Source organism: Lepidochelys olivacea (assembly GCF_965140295.1).
Source record: "Lepidochelys olivacea isolate rLepOli2 genome assembly, chromosome: 6".
In the NCBI taxonomy this organism is placed as follows: domain Eukaryota; kingdom Metazoa; phylum Chordata; order Testudines; family Cheloniidae; genus Lepidochelys; species Lepidochelys olivacea.
The window spans coordinates 115,849,603-115,864,076 of record NC_140416.1 but is presented as its reverse complement, the minus strand read 5'-3'; the positions used below and the strand labels follow the sequence as shown (position 1 = coordinate 115,864,076).

General features: G+C 40.4%; 1 protein-coding gene across 1 annotated transcript in view; it reads left to right on the top strand.

Annotated features, from left to right (window-relative positions):
* PRKCH (protein kinase C eta) overlaps positions 1 to 14,474 on the top strand; it is a 172,321-nt gene that overhangs the window by 64,607 nt on the left and 93,240 nt on the right. Inside the window, exons 3-7 of the mRNA XM_084632453.1 lie at positions 5,407 to 5,557; positions 6,620 to 6,654; positions 7,915 to 8,003; positions 10,838 to 10,967; positions 12,154 to 12,281. Of these exons, the coding sequence (XP_084488579.1) occupies positions 5,407 to 5,557; positions 6,620 to 6,654; positions 7,915 to 8,003; positions 10,838 to 10,967; positions 12,154 to 12,281 (533 nt within the window). The remainder of the gene's footprint in view (positions 1 to 5,406; positions 5,558 to 6,619; positions 6,655 to 7,914; positions 8,004 to 10,837; positions 10,968 to 12,153; positions 12,282 to 14,474) is intronic.

Genomic DNA, 14,474 nt, shown 5'->3' with positions numbered 1-14,474 from the left:
TGATGTGAATGTGTGCTGGGTATGTCTGGAGAGAGGGAAAGGGGAAGAGACTCCTCAGTATTCATCTCTGTAGTTAGTGTTACAAATAACCAAGCACAGTAAGCACCCTGTTGTTATAGAGGGCTGAATTTAGCCATCAGCACAGTATGGGCCACTCCCTTTGACTTCATTGGGGAGCTGCTTGCATGTATATGATAGCAGAATTTGGACCATACTGCTAGTTACATTACCAGAGTTTGGAGGGTTTTAAAAGTTTATAAGTACTAAAGTAATCTGGAGTTTTTCAAATCGTGACTTTTTTTTTTGTTTTGTAAAATGTTGTTGTAAAATGGAGAAGCGGGAGAGTACGGGAGGAGAGGTTCTATGGGAAACTGGCCAGAATTCAATGTGAGTTTTTATAGATAGTACTATAAATTACTTTTCATTTGTGATATTAAAAATTATAGACAAGTGGGGCTACTACATCAGCCCCCTGTGTCAAACAAGAATGGCTCTTATGCTCTCTTATTTGTTCCATGTACAGTCTCTGGAAGGTTTCAGAGTAACAGCCGTGTTAGTCTGTATTCGCAAAAAGAAAAGGAGTACTTGTGGCACCTTAGAGACTAACCAATTTATTTGAGCATGAGCTTTCGTGAGTTATGACTACATCGGTGGAAACAGTGGTTATTTGCTGGGATTTTGCCATCTTGATGGAAGTTGGTTGTGGGGAAGGAGGTACTTTGAACTGGAAGGGAAAATTAGTGTATTCAAACATTTTTATAATAAATTTGGGCCAGATTTAAGAGTTGCTGAGTGTAACAAGTATGGCAATTTCTTCAATATCTTGGACAAAACTTATGGAAGTAAGTATCTGAGGAGCTTGTATTAAAAATGCAAATGTTTGTGTTATGGTGGGATTGTATGCAACTTATCGAGAAGACATGACTCATGTAAACCTAGGGAACCATTATGAGCTTCAGAGGACTCTGTTAAACAGTGGGCTAAGACAAGAACGAACTGTTTGTTGAGTGGGTTTCCTAGGAAATACTTGGGAGGAGGGGAATAAAATGACCACCTCCAGACCTGAGTAGGGTCGCCCTGGCAGGGGGACCTTTGTCTACAAATTACCTGTTTCCAGGATCAAAGCCCCCAAATGGCATAAAGGAATAACACATAGATTCACGAGTGTACTGGTTCTGAGCCAAAGCAGTTATGAACTGGTAACCACAGAAAAGCCCCTTAGTGGGGTCTGAAGAACTGTTCAAAGCATCAAAACGCTATGCAGGATTTAATCACACCCATGAAATGCTTTGAAAATATAGTCGATGCAGTGAGTAGGTGTTGAAACTTTAGCACCAGCAAGTGGGATGATGTTTTTTAAGAAAACAAAGAAGAGCTTAACTTGCCTGACTTAGATAGATGATTCCAAAGCTCAGCCTCTCTAAAATAATGAGGCAAAGCTCATGAATGCACAGCTGAATCCCCCTAAGTGAGATTAATGAGTCTGACTTCTCAATAGTTGTTTCTTTTTGCAAAGAACTTGATTGCTTGTCGTTACACATCGGATGCTTAGAAATTGGGATGGCACAGGGGAGCATTTTCTCTGTGCAGATCCCTGAGGAGAGCCAAAAGGAAAATAGGAAATATACATGATAAATTAAAAACACATTCTCTTAAGTTCTGGCAGACATGAGTGACAAAATGTGAAGGGCAGGATCTTCTGGGCTTCCCAGTGGAACAACTGATGGAAAGCAAGCTGTACATTGAAATTATTCTTTAGTCCATTTACTATGCATTGAATAAACAGGGACGCTTACAAACATTATAGTCCTTTCTCTTCATTTCACCTTCAATGCCGAGGAGGTGCATTATCAGTGCTGAAACTCTGATGCAGGATACTTTCCTTGCTGTTTTGGTTTTTTTTTGGTATTTTTTTTGGCCGTGGTTGAGGAAAGTGCTTAAGCATGTTCTTAATACAAGAACAAGGGTATAATCAACTAAATTAGAAAATGGCAAACTAAAAAATTATAAAAAATGTTTTTTCACACAATGTATAATTAAACTGTGGAATTCATTACCACAAGAAGTCACTGAGGCCAAGAATTTAGGAGAATTCAAAAGGGAATTGGAGACTTGTATGGAGATCAAGAATATCCAGAGTCACCATGATTAATGATAACAAAACATTTGGAAGGGACGTTAAACCTTGTGCTTCAGGTCTTAAACTAGTTAGAAATCAGAGTGAGACTTAATGTAAGAGGCAGATTATCCCGTCTCTGCCTGCTGCAGGGTACTTACAGCTTCCTCTGAAACATCTGATATTGGTCACTGTTGGAGAAAGGATACTGGATTAGATGGACCATGGGTCCCATTCAGTAAAACAATTCCTGTGTTAAGCCCCATTGACTTCAATGGGAGTTAAGCATGTGTTGGGATGATTTCCTGTTGTCTTTCTGAGCAATATCCTTTACGTTAGCTAGAAGACTGGCTATAAAGAAAGCAAGTTTCTTTTTAAGTTCTTCGATCATACATACCACATCCCTGCTTTGTTTAATGAGCAGATCCCAATTTATGGTGTGTTTTCATTTTAAAAATAAATTCACGCTGTCTTGAAAGGCAAGCAGTCTTCAGTGTCCTAGTTATGTCATCAGGTATGAAATTTCCAGTTTGTGCAAGTGAAAGGAAGCATGTGCAGAAAAGACTAAAGTATCCAGCAGAAAAAAATCTGAGCTTTACTGATAGTTTTCCTTCTTAAGCTATACAGCAAGAATTCAAAGAGACTGGAGTGTATCATATGGTTGGCGTCCCTTTGAAATGGTTGGCTGCCGCACTGATAGCATGACTTCCTCTATCTCTGTTCCTGCAGAAAGGACCATGAAATATGCTTACGATGTTTAACTCTTTCCCCCCTCAAGCCTTGATCAATTTGGCAGCATTTTTTGTTGTTTAAAAAAATGTCTAATGGGCAGAGCTGGTTGAAAAATGGGAAAATTTTTCAACCCATTTGTGACATACTGAGGATACAGTCCCGACTAACGGGGAGCTGTGTGGCCCCTGCCCTCTAACCTGGAGTGCCCTTCACACTGCTTTGCTGTTGTAGCCTCCCTCCTGGATCACAAAAGGTCTCCAGCATGCAAGTCACTCCCAGCTCTGTGTCTGTGAGCGCTGCAGCCAGCCAGCCATGCTTTGGCTCTTACCAGCCTTGCTTATAGTACAGAGTGACCCCAACTCACTCCCAGTCTTAGATTTCCCCCAGAAGTATATGTCCTGTACTGCCCACCCTTGTCTGGATGATACAAGTGTGTTAGGTCCTTTATTTCTTCAAGATAATAATATGCCAGTTTATTATTTCAAATAGTTCTTCACACACTTCAGTTCAGACACAATGGATTAGATAAAACAGTAAAACAAGTTTATTAACTACAAAGAGAGAGATTTTAAGTGTATCCAAGTAATGAGGCATAAAAGTCAGAAACGGTTACAAGAAAAATAAAGATAAAACACAAGTAAGGCCTAAGTTGACAAACAATGTTAAGTTCAAAGCAAAGTTTTCTCACCACATGCTCTCAACAGTCTGACTGGCCCGACTTCTTAGGCCAGGAACCCTTTTCTGTTCAATGGCTGCTCCCTTTGTCCCTTCTCAAGCAGTGAATTGATGGAGGGAGGAAGAGAGAGAGAGGATAGGGTGCCTGGGGTTGGTTGTTCTTCCTTTTTATAGTGTCAGTCCCCCACTTGGAAAACATTTCTAGCTGAGATTCAGGAGATAGAGTATCTATATGTAAGGATGTTTCCTGCTGGTTTTGCCACCTGTTTTAGCTTCCTTTGTCTCCCTTCCTGCTTGATAACCGTGTTTACTACTTACGTGCGGACAGACCTGTTTGCCACATGTTTGAAACTTATCGTTAACATCATACGGGGAAATCTTATAACCGCACATACAATGTTGCCACACACATTTTATCAGGACAATATTGACCAGCGAATTATGAATTTTCTAATGATACCTTACAAGATATACCTTGTACAAAGATTATAACAGTAGCATGTAGGGTGTGGACATGGGTACATTCTGTCAGGCCATTCTTAGGAGGTAAATGTGGTGGTTATTACACTAGTAGCCAGAGATGACCCATACATGCCGATAGTGTGGGGGGAAGAATGAGGGTAGCGGCTTCAGCAGCCATTACTGAGCATGCTCAATATAAGTCAAGCAGCAAATTGGGGGGTGAGGGAGAGGAGTAGGGCATGTGACCCCATGTGCCCCACCCCGACGCATCACCTCTGGTACTAGTAGGTACACTTTCAGATATGATTAGGGGAAGTGGTGTCGATCATAAGCTAATAGGCGAATGAGTCTGCAGCTCGACAGTCTCCTGAGTTGTCACTATGCTGAACACCATGGCATGCAGAACTTCCTGACACCAACTTGAATAGAACCTTTAGTCTCCTATCCCAAGGCCTGGGCCCTGAGCACTTTCACTAGAGGAGACTCTCCATTAGCATTCTACAGTAAGTGTAGCACAATACACGGTTGATCAGCTCTGATTCCATCCAGTAGAGGGCAGCAGTACACCTAGACTGGCCTGTTCCTTGCAATATTCATGTCTTATCTGATGCAAATGTCTACTGCCTTTGATCTGAGAAGCTACGCAAGGTCAAACCTGGTCAGTGCTGGGGTCGTTCTAGATGAAAAGTGCTCTGTATATAGGAAAATGCAAGACCACTATGATTTTATGTTAGATATCCGTTAATATCTGTGAATGGCTTTATTGATATAGACAGCATTTCTGTGCTTTAGAAATGAGTCAGTGCATGTTTTGCATAACTTTAGCTTTGCGGGAAGATGTTTTTATATGGCTAAATTAGTCCTAAATTTTTTAATTGAGTAGTGATTTGGAGTAATTCAGTTTGTGCGCACAAAGTGAGAGAACTTAAAGGGGCCTTATTTTCAGAAAGTGCTAAATGCCACAACTCTGATAAAGCAGGCTCCTTTAAGAGGCCGTCAGGTGGGCACCAAAAAATTGAGTCCCCTAAAACCACTGATCACGCCTTTACGTTTTGTTTAATACTTAAAGGAAAAAATCCCCCAAAGGGTGATGCTTAGATATAGCATGAGAGCACCAAAGGTGAGGTAAATAGCATTCATCGAGCAAGTGAAAATTATGATCTAGTGGATAGGACACTGGACTGACACTCTGGAGATGTGGGTTCAGTTCCTCTCTTTGCCATTGTCTTGTTCTGTGATCTGGCCCAAATAATTTCTCTCTGTAATTTCCCTGTCTTTAAATTGGGGTTATTATGATTGATAACCTTGTAAAGCGCTCCGAGATATATGGTCAAAAGCATTATATAAACTAATAATTATTCTCCCTGTTCTATAGATAATCATAAATTAATTTTTACGTTGTATTTTTTTTTTCTGTATAGGAACCCTCCAGAGAGAGAGAATTTTTAAAAATTTTACTCGGAAACGCCAGAGGGCTATGCGAAGAAGAGTACATCAAGTCAACGGGCACAAATTTATGGCTACATATTTGCGACAACCAACGTACTGCTCCCACTGCAAGGAGTTTATCTGGTAAGAATGACTTAAAAAACAACAACCTGGGCCTTTCCTTCCACTGTGGGTTTGTGCACATGGTGAGCACATGTCATCCTAGGTCGTGATTGTACATCTCACTAGTCTGCTGCACACTTAAGTTGCCATGTGAACCCCACTACTGCAGCAGTAGGTCAAAGTGCACCACAGAACTTTTAGTGCATAGTAGCAGGGTCCATGCTGTGTTAGTACACAGTAAGCTGGTGCTTTGTAGATTTACACCCCAGCTTACCATGTGCTAAGTGACCATGTAGACAAGCCCATAACCGTACCTTTACACTCTGTCTAGCAGGTATACCCCCATGCAGCAATCAATACTGAATTAGTTACATGGTGCTTTACAAATGTTGATTGAGAAACAGATCTTACAGCCTGAGTTAGACAAGACTAATGGTTGTACGAGACCCTGGACAGCAGTTCAGTTGATGCTGAGTGAATTACTGATGGTGAGAAGAAAGCAGGAATGGCTGTTTGCAGAAGTGGGTTTGAAGGAGGAGAGAGAGAGTGCTGGGTGGATGAGGAGACAAAAACCATTCAAGGCATAAAGAGCAGGTTAATAGATGTGGAACTAATATGGGTAGAAAGATTAGGGGGTAACAATCCATTTAACTGAAATGGTTGAGAAGAGCGTGGGTAGAGGGAGAGGTAATTATCTCCCACTCTGTTATGTCTCTCCGTTCCATATGGAACATGAGGCCTTCAGAGGTAATTATGGAGCTCGTGTAATCTGGTCCAAATAATAATTGTTTTGTTTAGAGTAATGTAGGTGAAGTACTTAAGGAAATACAGTGAGAGATTTAATTTGGAAAGAAAGATGCATTTTGTCAGCCTACCCTGTGAGCCAAAGCCTTCCTTGTCCCTTTGTTACATGCACTGAATCTCAGCCAGCTCACTGTCTTCTTGTCACCACTGGCTGTTTGCTTTGGAAAACAGAATGCTTGGGCTTCATTGCCTTTCAGTTCTGCCCTCATGAGACTACTGCCAAACTGTTTTGGTTTGTGATTGTGAATCACGTTCCATGTTTTGTTTTGTTTTGAACAGGGGAGTATTTGGGAAGCAGGGATACCAGTGCCAAGGTAAAGTGTTATATCCATATACCATATATTATTGAATATTCCAACACTGAGATGCATCTTCTTCCAGCAGGGCCATCCTGCCAGCTCTTTTCTCTGAAGTCGCTATTCATTCTGCTCTTTGAGCCAACCAAGAAGGTGTGAATTAGCAGCTATCAGGCTGGCTGCATGAGAGTATGCTCATACATATGCACACAGAAACATTCTCATGCTATGGCCCCAATCCTGTGCTCCATGGGGGTGGACTCCTGCCACTTCATTGAGCCCCACTGAAGTCAGTGGAGCTCCTCGTAGCTTATTGTCAGTTTGGGACCTGTGTCACGTCAACATAGTGCCCAGCCTTCATTAGGCATGTAGTCTCCAGGCCCCTGGGTGGATGGCTTTTCCCTGCAATAATTCCTTTAACAATGCAATTAAAACCAATTGACATTAGAGAAATTACTTCAAAAGGAAACTTTGTGGTTTGACCTACTATTTTTGCCTAATGCAAAGTAATATGCTGTATTGATTTTTACAGTATTTTTTTCTGTTTAATGAATTCTCATCAGTTTGTCTTGGCCTCTCCCTTTCCCTGTGCCCTCTAAGTTGGCTTCCTGCAGGAATGGTCTTTCAGTAAGTCTAATAATGAAGCTTGGCTCTTACGAGGTGCGCTGGGACACCATTGCGTTCACATGGACCTGAACTGCAGATAAACCAAATGTCTCCTGCCTAAGCTCAACAAAAAGAAAGGGTTCATTTACTGATAGGCCCTTGCGAGTGCAAGCAAGCGTAAGGCTATGGGGGGATCTCTAGACACACACTCACCAGTGAGTTACATTTGGCCTCACAAATATCCCTTCTTGGAGGCACTGCCTTGGACTTTGTCTGGGGTCTGAAATTTATCAAATCAATGTCCTCTATGGCCTTTGTTTGCATCACCTGTAATATTCTTCATTGGAAGATTTCGGTGGTCATATTGATTTAGTTCATTGTTAGTCATGTTTGGATTGCACTGACATTTCTGCATGTATCTCCCGATATTTATATGGGCTGAGATTTTCTAAGCTTCTTAGAGGATTTGGGCTCCAATTTCTGTTAAAATTAATGGAAACTGGATATCCAAATCCTTTAGGTGGCTTTGAAAATCTCAGCCAGGATGTACGTTTCTCCTATTGTTCCATTATCTGCTGATGATTTACATGGAATCTAGGAGAGCCCAGTTTATTGTTTTATACATTTTAAGTCTTTTTTGATAAAGTTCAATATGCTTCTTTTGTTTCCTAGTATGCACCTGTGTTGTACACAAGCGTTGCCATCATCTAATTGTTACAGCCTGCACGTGCCAAAACAATATTGACAAGACAGACACCAAGGTAAAGTCACAGTTGGTTACTTGGATCGTAAGACTTCCTGAATCTTCAGGTTTATGTGGGTGGTAGTGGTTGCAAAATAGTGGAATTTATCCTTCTTTGGCTTCTTATCTCCATTCACAGATTCATAGATTTTAAGGCCAGAAGTGACCATTTAGATCATATGGTATAACCTGTTGCATAACAGAGGCCATAGAATTTCATCCTCTATTGAGCCCAATAATTTGTGTTTGACTAAAGCCTGTTGTGTTTGCATCCAGTCTTGATCTGAAGACTTCCAGAGCTGGAGAATCTACCACTCCCCTTGGCAGTTTGTTCCAATGATTAATCACCCTCACTTTTAAATAATTGTCTTATTTCTAGTTTGAATTTCTCTGGCTTGGACTCCTTGTTACACCTTAAAGAGCCCCTTAGTAGCTGTTTTCTCCCTGAAGAAAGTACTTGTACACCATAATCAAATCACCTCTTGATCTTTTATTATTATTATTAATTCTTCCTTCTTCCATAGCTTTTGCTCTGTTTGGCACACTTTTAGGTAAGGATGTGACTGTTTGGTGAATTGTATGGCTCATTCCTAGAGCTTGATAATATTTAGGAGGTATCAGGTGAGGTATTTCCTCTAGAAATTGGGAAGTATTTCTGCCATTGTACAAAGTGCTGGTAAGACTTCATCTGGAATACTAGGTACAATTCTGGTTACCCATGTTCAAGAAGGATTAATTCAAAACTGTTAAGAACTCTGGGCCCGATTTCCCTCAGCTGAGCCTGGTGTTGGCTGGCTCAGCTCTCAGGTTGATTCATGAGCCTAGTTGGGTTGTGGCAGCATCACCTGATTGGCTGGCCTCCTGATTGGCTGTGAGGAGCCTACACGTCTGCATTTAAACTCAGCAGCAGGTTGCATGCTGCTGAACATTTACCCCCACAGCTGCGATCACCTGCTTGTTTCCAGCCTCATTCCAGACCTGTTCATGCGTTGTTCCTGTCCAGTTCCAGTCTGCCAGCCCTGTACCCTTGTTCATCTCCTGGCTCTGACTCCTGGTTCCTGTTCCTGGCTCCAACCACTAGGAAGAGCTTCAGCTCTACCCACTAGGCCATGCCTGGGCCCTCACCACTGGTTCAGACTACCCATGTCCCAGTCCATGATAAAACCAGAAATTCAGAGAAGGGCTGCTAGGGTAATCAGGGGAATTATAGACCCTTTCTTAGAAGAGAAGAATAAAATAGCTTGGTATGTTTAACCTAGCAACATGAAGCCTGAGAAGGGATATGATTGCGCTTTATAAAGACATCAGGGAGTAAACACCAGGGAGAGAGAAGAGCTGTTTCACCTAAAGGACAATGTTGGGACAAGAACAAATGGGTATAAACTGTCCATGAATAAAGTTAGGCTGGAAACTAGGAAAAGGTTCCAAACCATCAGAGGAGGGAGGCTCTGGAACAATCCTCGGAATAGGAGTAGTGAAGACAAACAACCTAACTAATTTTAAGGCGGAGCTTGATAAATTTATGAATGGGATTATATGACAGGGTTGCCTGCGAGAGCAGGCGACTGGACTCTGACCCAGATGATCACTTCCCATCCTATGTTCTGTGTTTCTATAGTATCCATCCAGGACCAAGATCCATGAGGAATATTACTAGTCATGGAGTAAATCTACACCACAAAAGGTGTATTGTAACCAATAATGTTCTTTCCAGAACATGCGAACAGATGCCGTTGTTCACTATTTCTTACCAGAACTGTTGAACTAAACTTTAATGTCTGCTTACCAATCCTAAAATGTCAGTCAAATACCGAATCTCTCAAGATGGCAATTAATCACTTCAATGAAAAAAAGACCTAATCTTTTTTTTAAAAAAGAGAGAGAGAAAGTTCAAGAGGTATAATTGACTTGAAACTTGTTGTTCCATTAGCACCTATATTTTTAATTACTTAAGATAATGGATTCACCTTTCAATCTGCCAGGGCCGAAATGTTGAGGCACAAAATAAAACAGGATCCATTTGTTCAACATGTGTAACGTTTTCTGAAGTTTTCTGATTCTGCATTTGTGATCTAAATAGTTCACACTGGAAAAGAGGGATAACCCCAGATGTGTGTGTGGGAGAGGGGTGGGGGAGAAGTGGAGATGAATCAGTGTCCAAAATGGAAATAAACATTGATAAGAAGTGGTAAAAAAGAGATGAGGAATTTTGGAAGGCCTGGGAAAACTGTTGCCATGTACTAAAAATGATAGAGAGAGTCAGCATTTTAAAGAATTTTATTTTTGCATGTGACGCATAAGTTAAACATTTTAATGCTGATTAGTTAGTAACAAACTCCTATAGTTAGCAATAATTTGTATTCAGTACTTAAATGGCTTGAGATAGATTTGTGATGAGGCAAATAGAAGTCCCATCTAGTTTTAATAATTCCAAGTTCATTGTCAGAATTTGAAATTAGCTAATGAATCCTTTGTAAAATCTACTTTGTTCTACTTACAAGGCATGTCAAAAAATCTGCCAGAGCAGGTTGATTGCTGATTAGAGCTCAGTCAATACATTACAGCATTCTCATTCAGTAAATTACAATGCAGTGGAGAACAAAGATGACACTTTCAGAACTGGGATTTTTTAAAATAATTCTGCAGTTGTTCCTAATCATAGAAAATTAGGGTTGGAAGAGACCTCAGGAGCTCATCTAGTCCAACCCCCTGCTCTTACATTAATGTACTTTTTATTAATAAAATTATCTTGTATATCTGTGTATTCATATATATATATACACACACACACACACACACACACACACACACACGGAGTTTTCTACCCTGTGTGTCTTTTTGATTCTTTCTCAGGTTTTGGAACAAAGATTTGGAATCAACATTCCTCACAAGTTTAGGATCCACAACTACAAAGTACCAACCTTCTGCGATCATTGTGGTTCTTTGCTGTGGGGGATAATGCGGCAAGGGCTACAGTGTAAAAGTAAGCCAGCCTTATTCTTTCTTCAGGCTTTCTTAGGAAAACTTCTATGGATGTGTGGAAAATCAAAGAACTGAGGAACAATTTCCTGTATATTTTAGCTTAAACTGTTGAAAGAATATTACACTCCTCTCTAGTCCGTGGATACAAAAGTGATTTATAGCTCTTGTTTTTCCAGGCTGCAGAGTGGATTCTAATTTGCACTGTTTGTCCAATTTTCTTTCACTCACATAGCTGAAACTACTCATGGATATTGCTACTTCTAGCATTGCTCTTTCTATGTACCTGAGAGCCTTTGCTTAAGCAGTGAATACTAACAAGGTAGCGGGAAAAAAACATTAACAGGGGAAAAGTCATCAGTGTTTGTTGATTAACATGGCTCTTTGTCACATGGTTAATTGACTGAAAAGGCTTTTCCAGCATTTAGTTTTTGTTTGATGACCATTATTATCAAGCCTTTTAAGTAACCAGTGCTCTATCTCCATCTGCCTTCACCTCCCCCAATGTTCTCTGTCTGTGTGAGTTTTCTGTTGAATGATATGGATGTGAAATTAGAGAGTTGTAAACTAGAATTGGGCAAAAAAATTTTGTCAAATTTTTTTTGCTAAAAAAATGCAGATTCAAATTGACCAAAACATTTTGCAATTTTGTCTCAAATTAGCTGAATAGTTTTGGTTGAAAAAAACCTTAAAAAATTAAAAACCACCTTTAAAAAAGCTCAAAAACTAAATGAAATATTTTGTGGAACCCCCAACATTTTTTTTTCAACTTTTTGGTCCCCTGATAATAATTTTAAAATTTTCAGTTTTCCCAGCAAACTGAAACATCAATTATTCATCCAGCTTTTTTGACAACCACTGTTGAAGTGTGTCACTAAGTTCCATGGCATCCTGGAGCTAATTTGTACCTGTGGGCATAGCTTCAAAGTAGTGTATGTACCCCTTGTACCCAGCACACTCATACATGTACACAAATGGACATCTGACCATGTTGCATCATGTTTGGTGTACTGTCACCTGATGTCCATAGCCTTGTTCTCTTTGGCTTCTGTAGCTCAGGATCAGGGCAGCGATGTAGATTTTCTGGAGTGAAATCCTTTAGTCCATGTTATTTTTCAGCAGTAACATTCTGAGCCTTTCTCTCAGCATTGTTCCAGTTGTTCATTTGATTTTATTTTTCACCCCCTCAGTGTGTAAAATGAATGTACATATTAGGTGCCAAGCCAACGTGGCACCCAACTGTGGGGTGAATGCAGCAGAACTGGCCAAAACCTTGGCATGTATGGGCCTGCAGCCAGGAAATATTTCTCCAAATTCGGTGAGACTTTTCTCTTTTCTTTATCAGAGTTTACAGCCGTGTCGTTTGTACAAGCACAAGAGAAGTTGGTTAGGGCTTTGGTTAGAATGAATGGCATTGCGGGGTGCACTGGACCAATTGCCTTTTGTTCTGTGACATTCAACAAACACCTCATCTGGAAAATGAATGTTTAGTTTCCAAGCTTGTATTGCAGAGGCTTCAATGTGTGTTTCTTCCTGTTAGGTCAATGTAAAATATGGCAAAATCCAGGGTCTGATTCCCCTCTCACACTTACAGCAGTGAAACTCCATTGAACTGTGCCTGAGTTGTACAAGTGAGAGGAGAATCCAGCCCCAAATCTAGTTTAAAGGTCAGTGTTATTCAGGGACATGTCCACTGGCAAATAGAGAGACAGTGTTACCTAGTGAATTGAGCACTACACAGGGACTCAGGAGACCTAGGTTCTATTCCCAGTTCTGCTACTGCTTTTCTGGCTGATCTTGGACAAGTCGCTGCACCTCCCTCTGTCTCAATTTAGCCATCTGTAAAACAGCAGTCATGGTGGTCACCTTTTTTGTACAGTGCTTTGACATCTATGGATAGGAAGTGCTATGTAAGAACTAGATATTATTATTTATTGGAGTTATATTGAAAGCAGCCCCTATCCCTTCAGCTGAGAGGTCAATATAACAGTGGGAACTTTCCAGGGGTATAATGCCCCAGTCCTGCAAACAGTACACAGATGCCTAACTTTAAGTACTTGATTAGTCCTATTGTGCGTAAGAGTTTGTAGGATTGAGGCCTAAGTGTGCGCTGTATATTCATGTATTTTAAAGTATTCTGCAATCTATTTAGACCGTTATAAAATTTAATGTAACAAAGAGTGAAAATGTCTGTAAATATTTATGAAAATAAGCAGGGCTGGCCAAGGTGATGAGGGGAGGGGAAAACAAGGGAGTTTGCCCTGAGCCCTCCCCCCATTTGAGGGGGCCTCCAAGCCCAAGGAACAATATGCACAACTACTATGCACAACCCAATTATACTACATGAATTCCAAAGACAAGAAAATGCAGAAAATGGAAAAAAGGCTTACAATGCTGTGACGGACTCCATATAAAAGTAGGAGGTCCTGCTGCAGTACTCTCTGCACAGCCTGCATGTGAGACAGTCAGTCTTTGAATAGCATGAGTCTTTATTTATTACTGATCTGTATAAGGGCAAGTGATGAAGGCACTCTAGCTTAAATAAAACTCATATGGAATTTTATGAAGAGGGTGGGTTACAATTCTACATGTTAGTCATTCACGTATCGGGAATAAAATTAAAGAGGGTCTGTATATCAATAGAAATAAGCAAAGGTACAAAACCATTTCTCTGCCTGATCAGTCTGTCAGTGGATATATTCTGTTCCAGTCCTGTCCGATGGAAGCTGCAAACATTTTGTTGCATAGTATGTAGCAAACCCGGTGCAGGAATTGAAGCAGTGAAACCACTAGAGAGGGGAAATTCTACAACCTTTGGTGAAACTGAAGGAAGAATTTGATTTGCCCGTGGACTTATGCAGCGAAGTGGAATGTTTGTCTAAATGGTTAAACTCTTTCAAATTTGTTTTACTGGCTACTTTCTGGTTTAAAGCTCTACAAGCCATTGGCATCTTAAGGAGTTTACTTCAAGACTCTGAGCTTACACTTGATGAAGAATCAAGGCTGACGAAATGACTCCTAAGTGAACTGGAGCGCCTTTGAGAATCTTGGCCTCTGATTCTTGACTAGTCAAAACTTGTAGAAGTGGACCTGGGCCTTCAAAAAGATTTCAAGAAGAAAAGAAGCAGAAGGAGGAAAACACACTATGGTGAAGACAGGACCACCATGTACAACCATGAAAACCAAGAAACTGAGTTCAGGGTTGACATTTTTTATGTTGCTTTAGACTCGCTTATCCACACAAATAGAAGAAGATCTGAACCCGCTTCAAAAATCAACAGCATGTTTTCATTTATTTGGAAGCCAATTATAAATTATGCCAATTCCAATATCACAAAAGCTCGAGAACTATCAAAAGTCTACTTGTGAGATTTAATAGAAGAGGAAATTCACCTTTTTTAACAATCTAAGAGAGAGACGCTATTTGGAAAAGTAACTACAGTTAAATTAAACAAGATTTATGAAAAAGAACTGCAGTGTGTTTTCCCACAGACCTGTGTTGCTCTAAGGA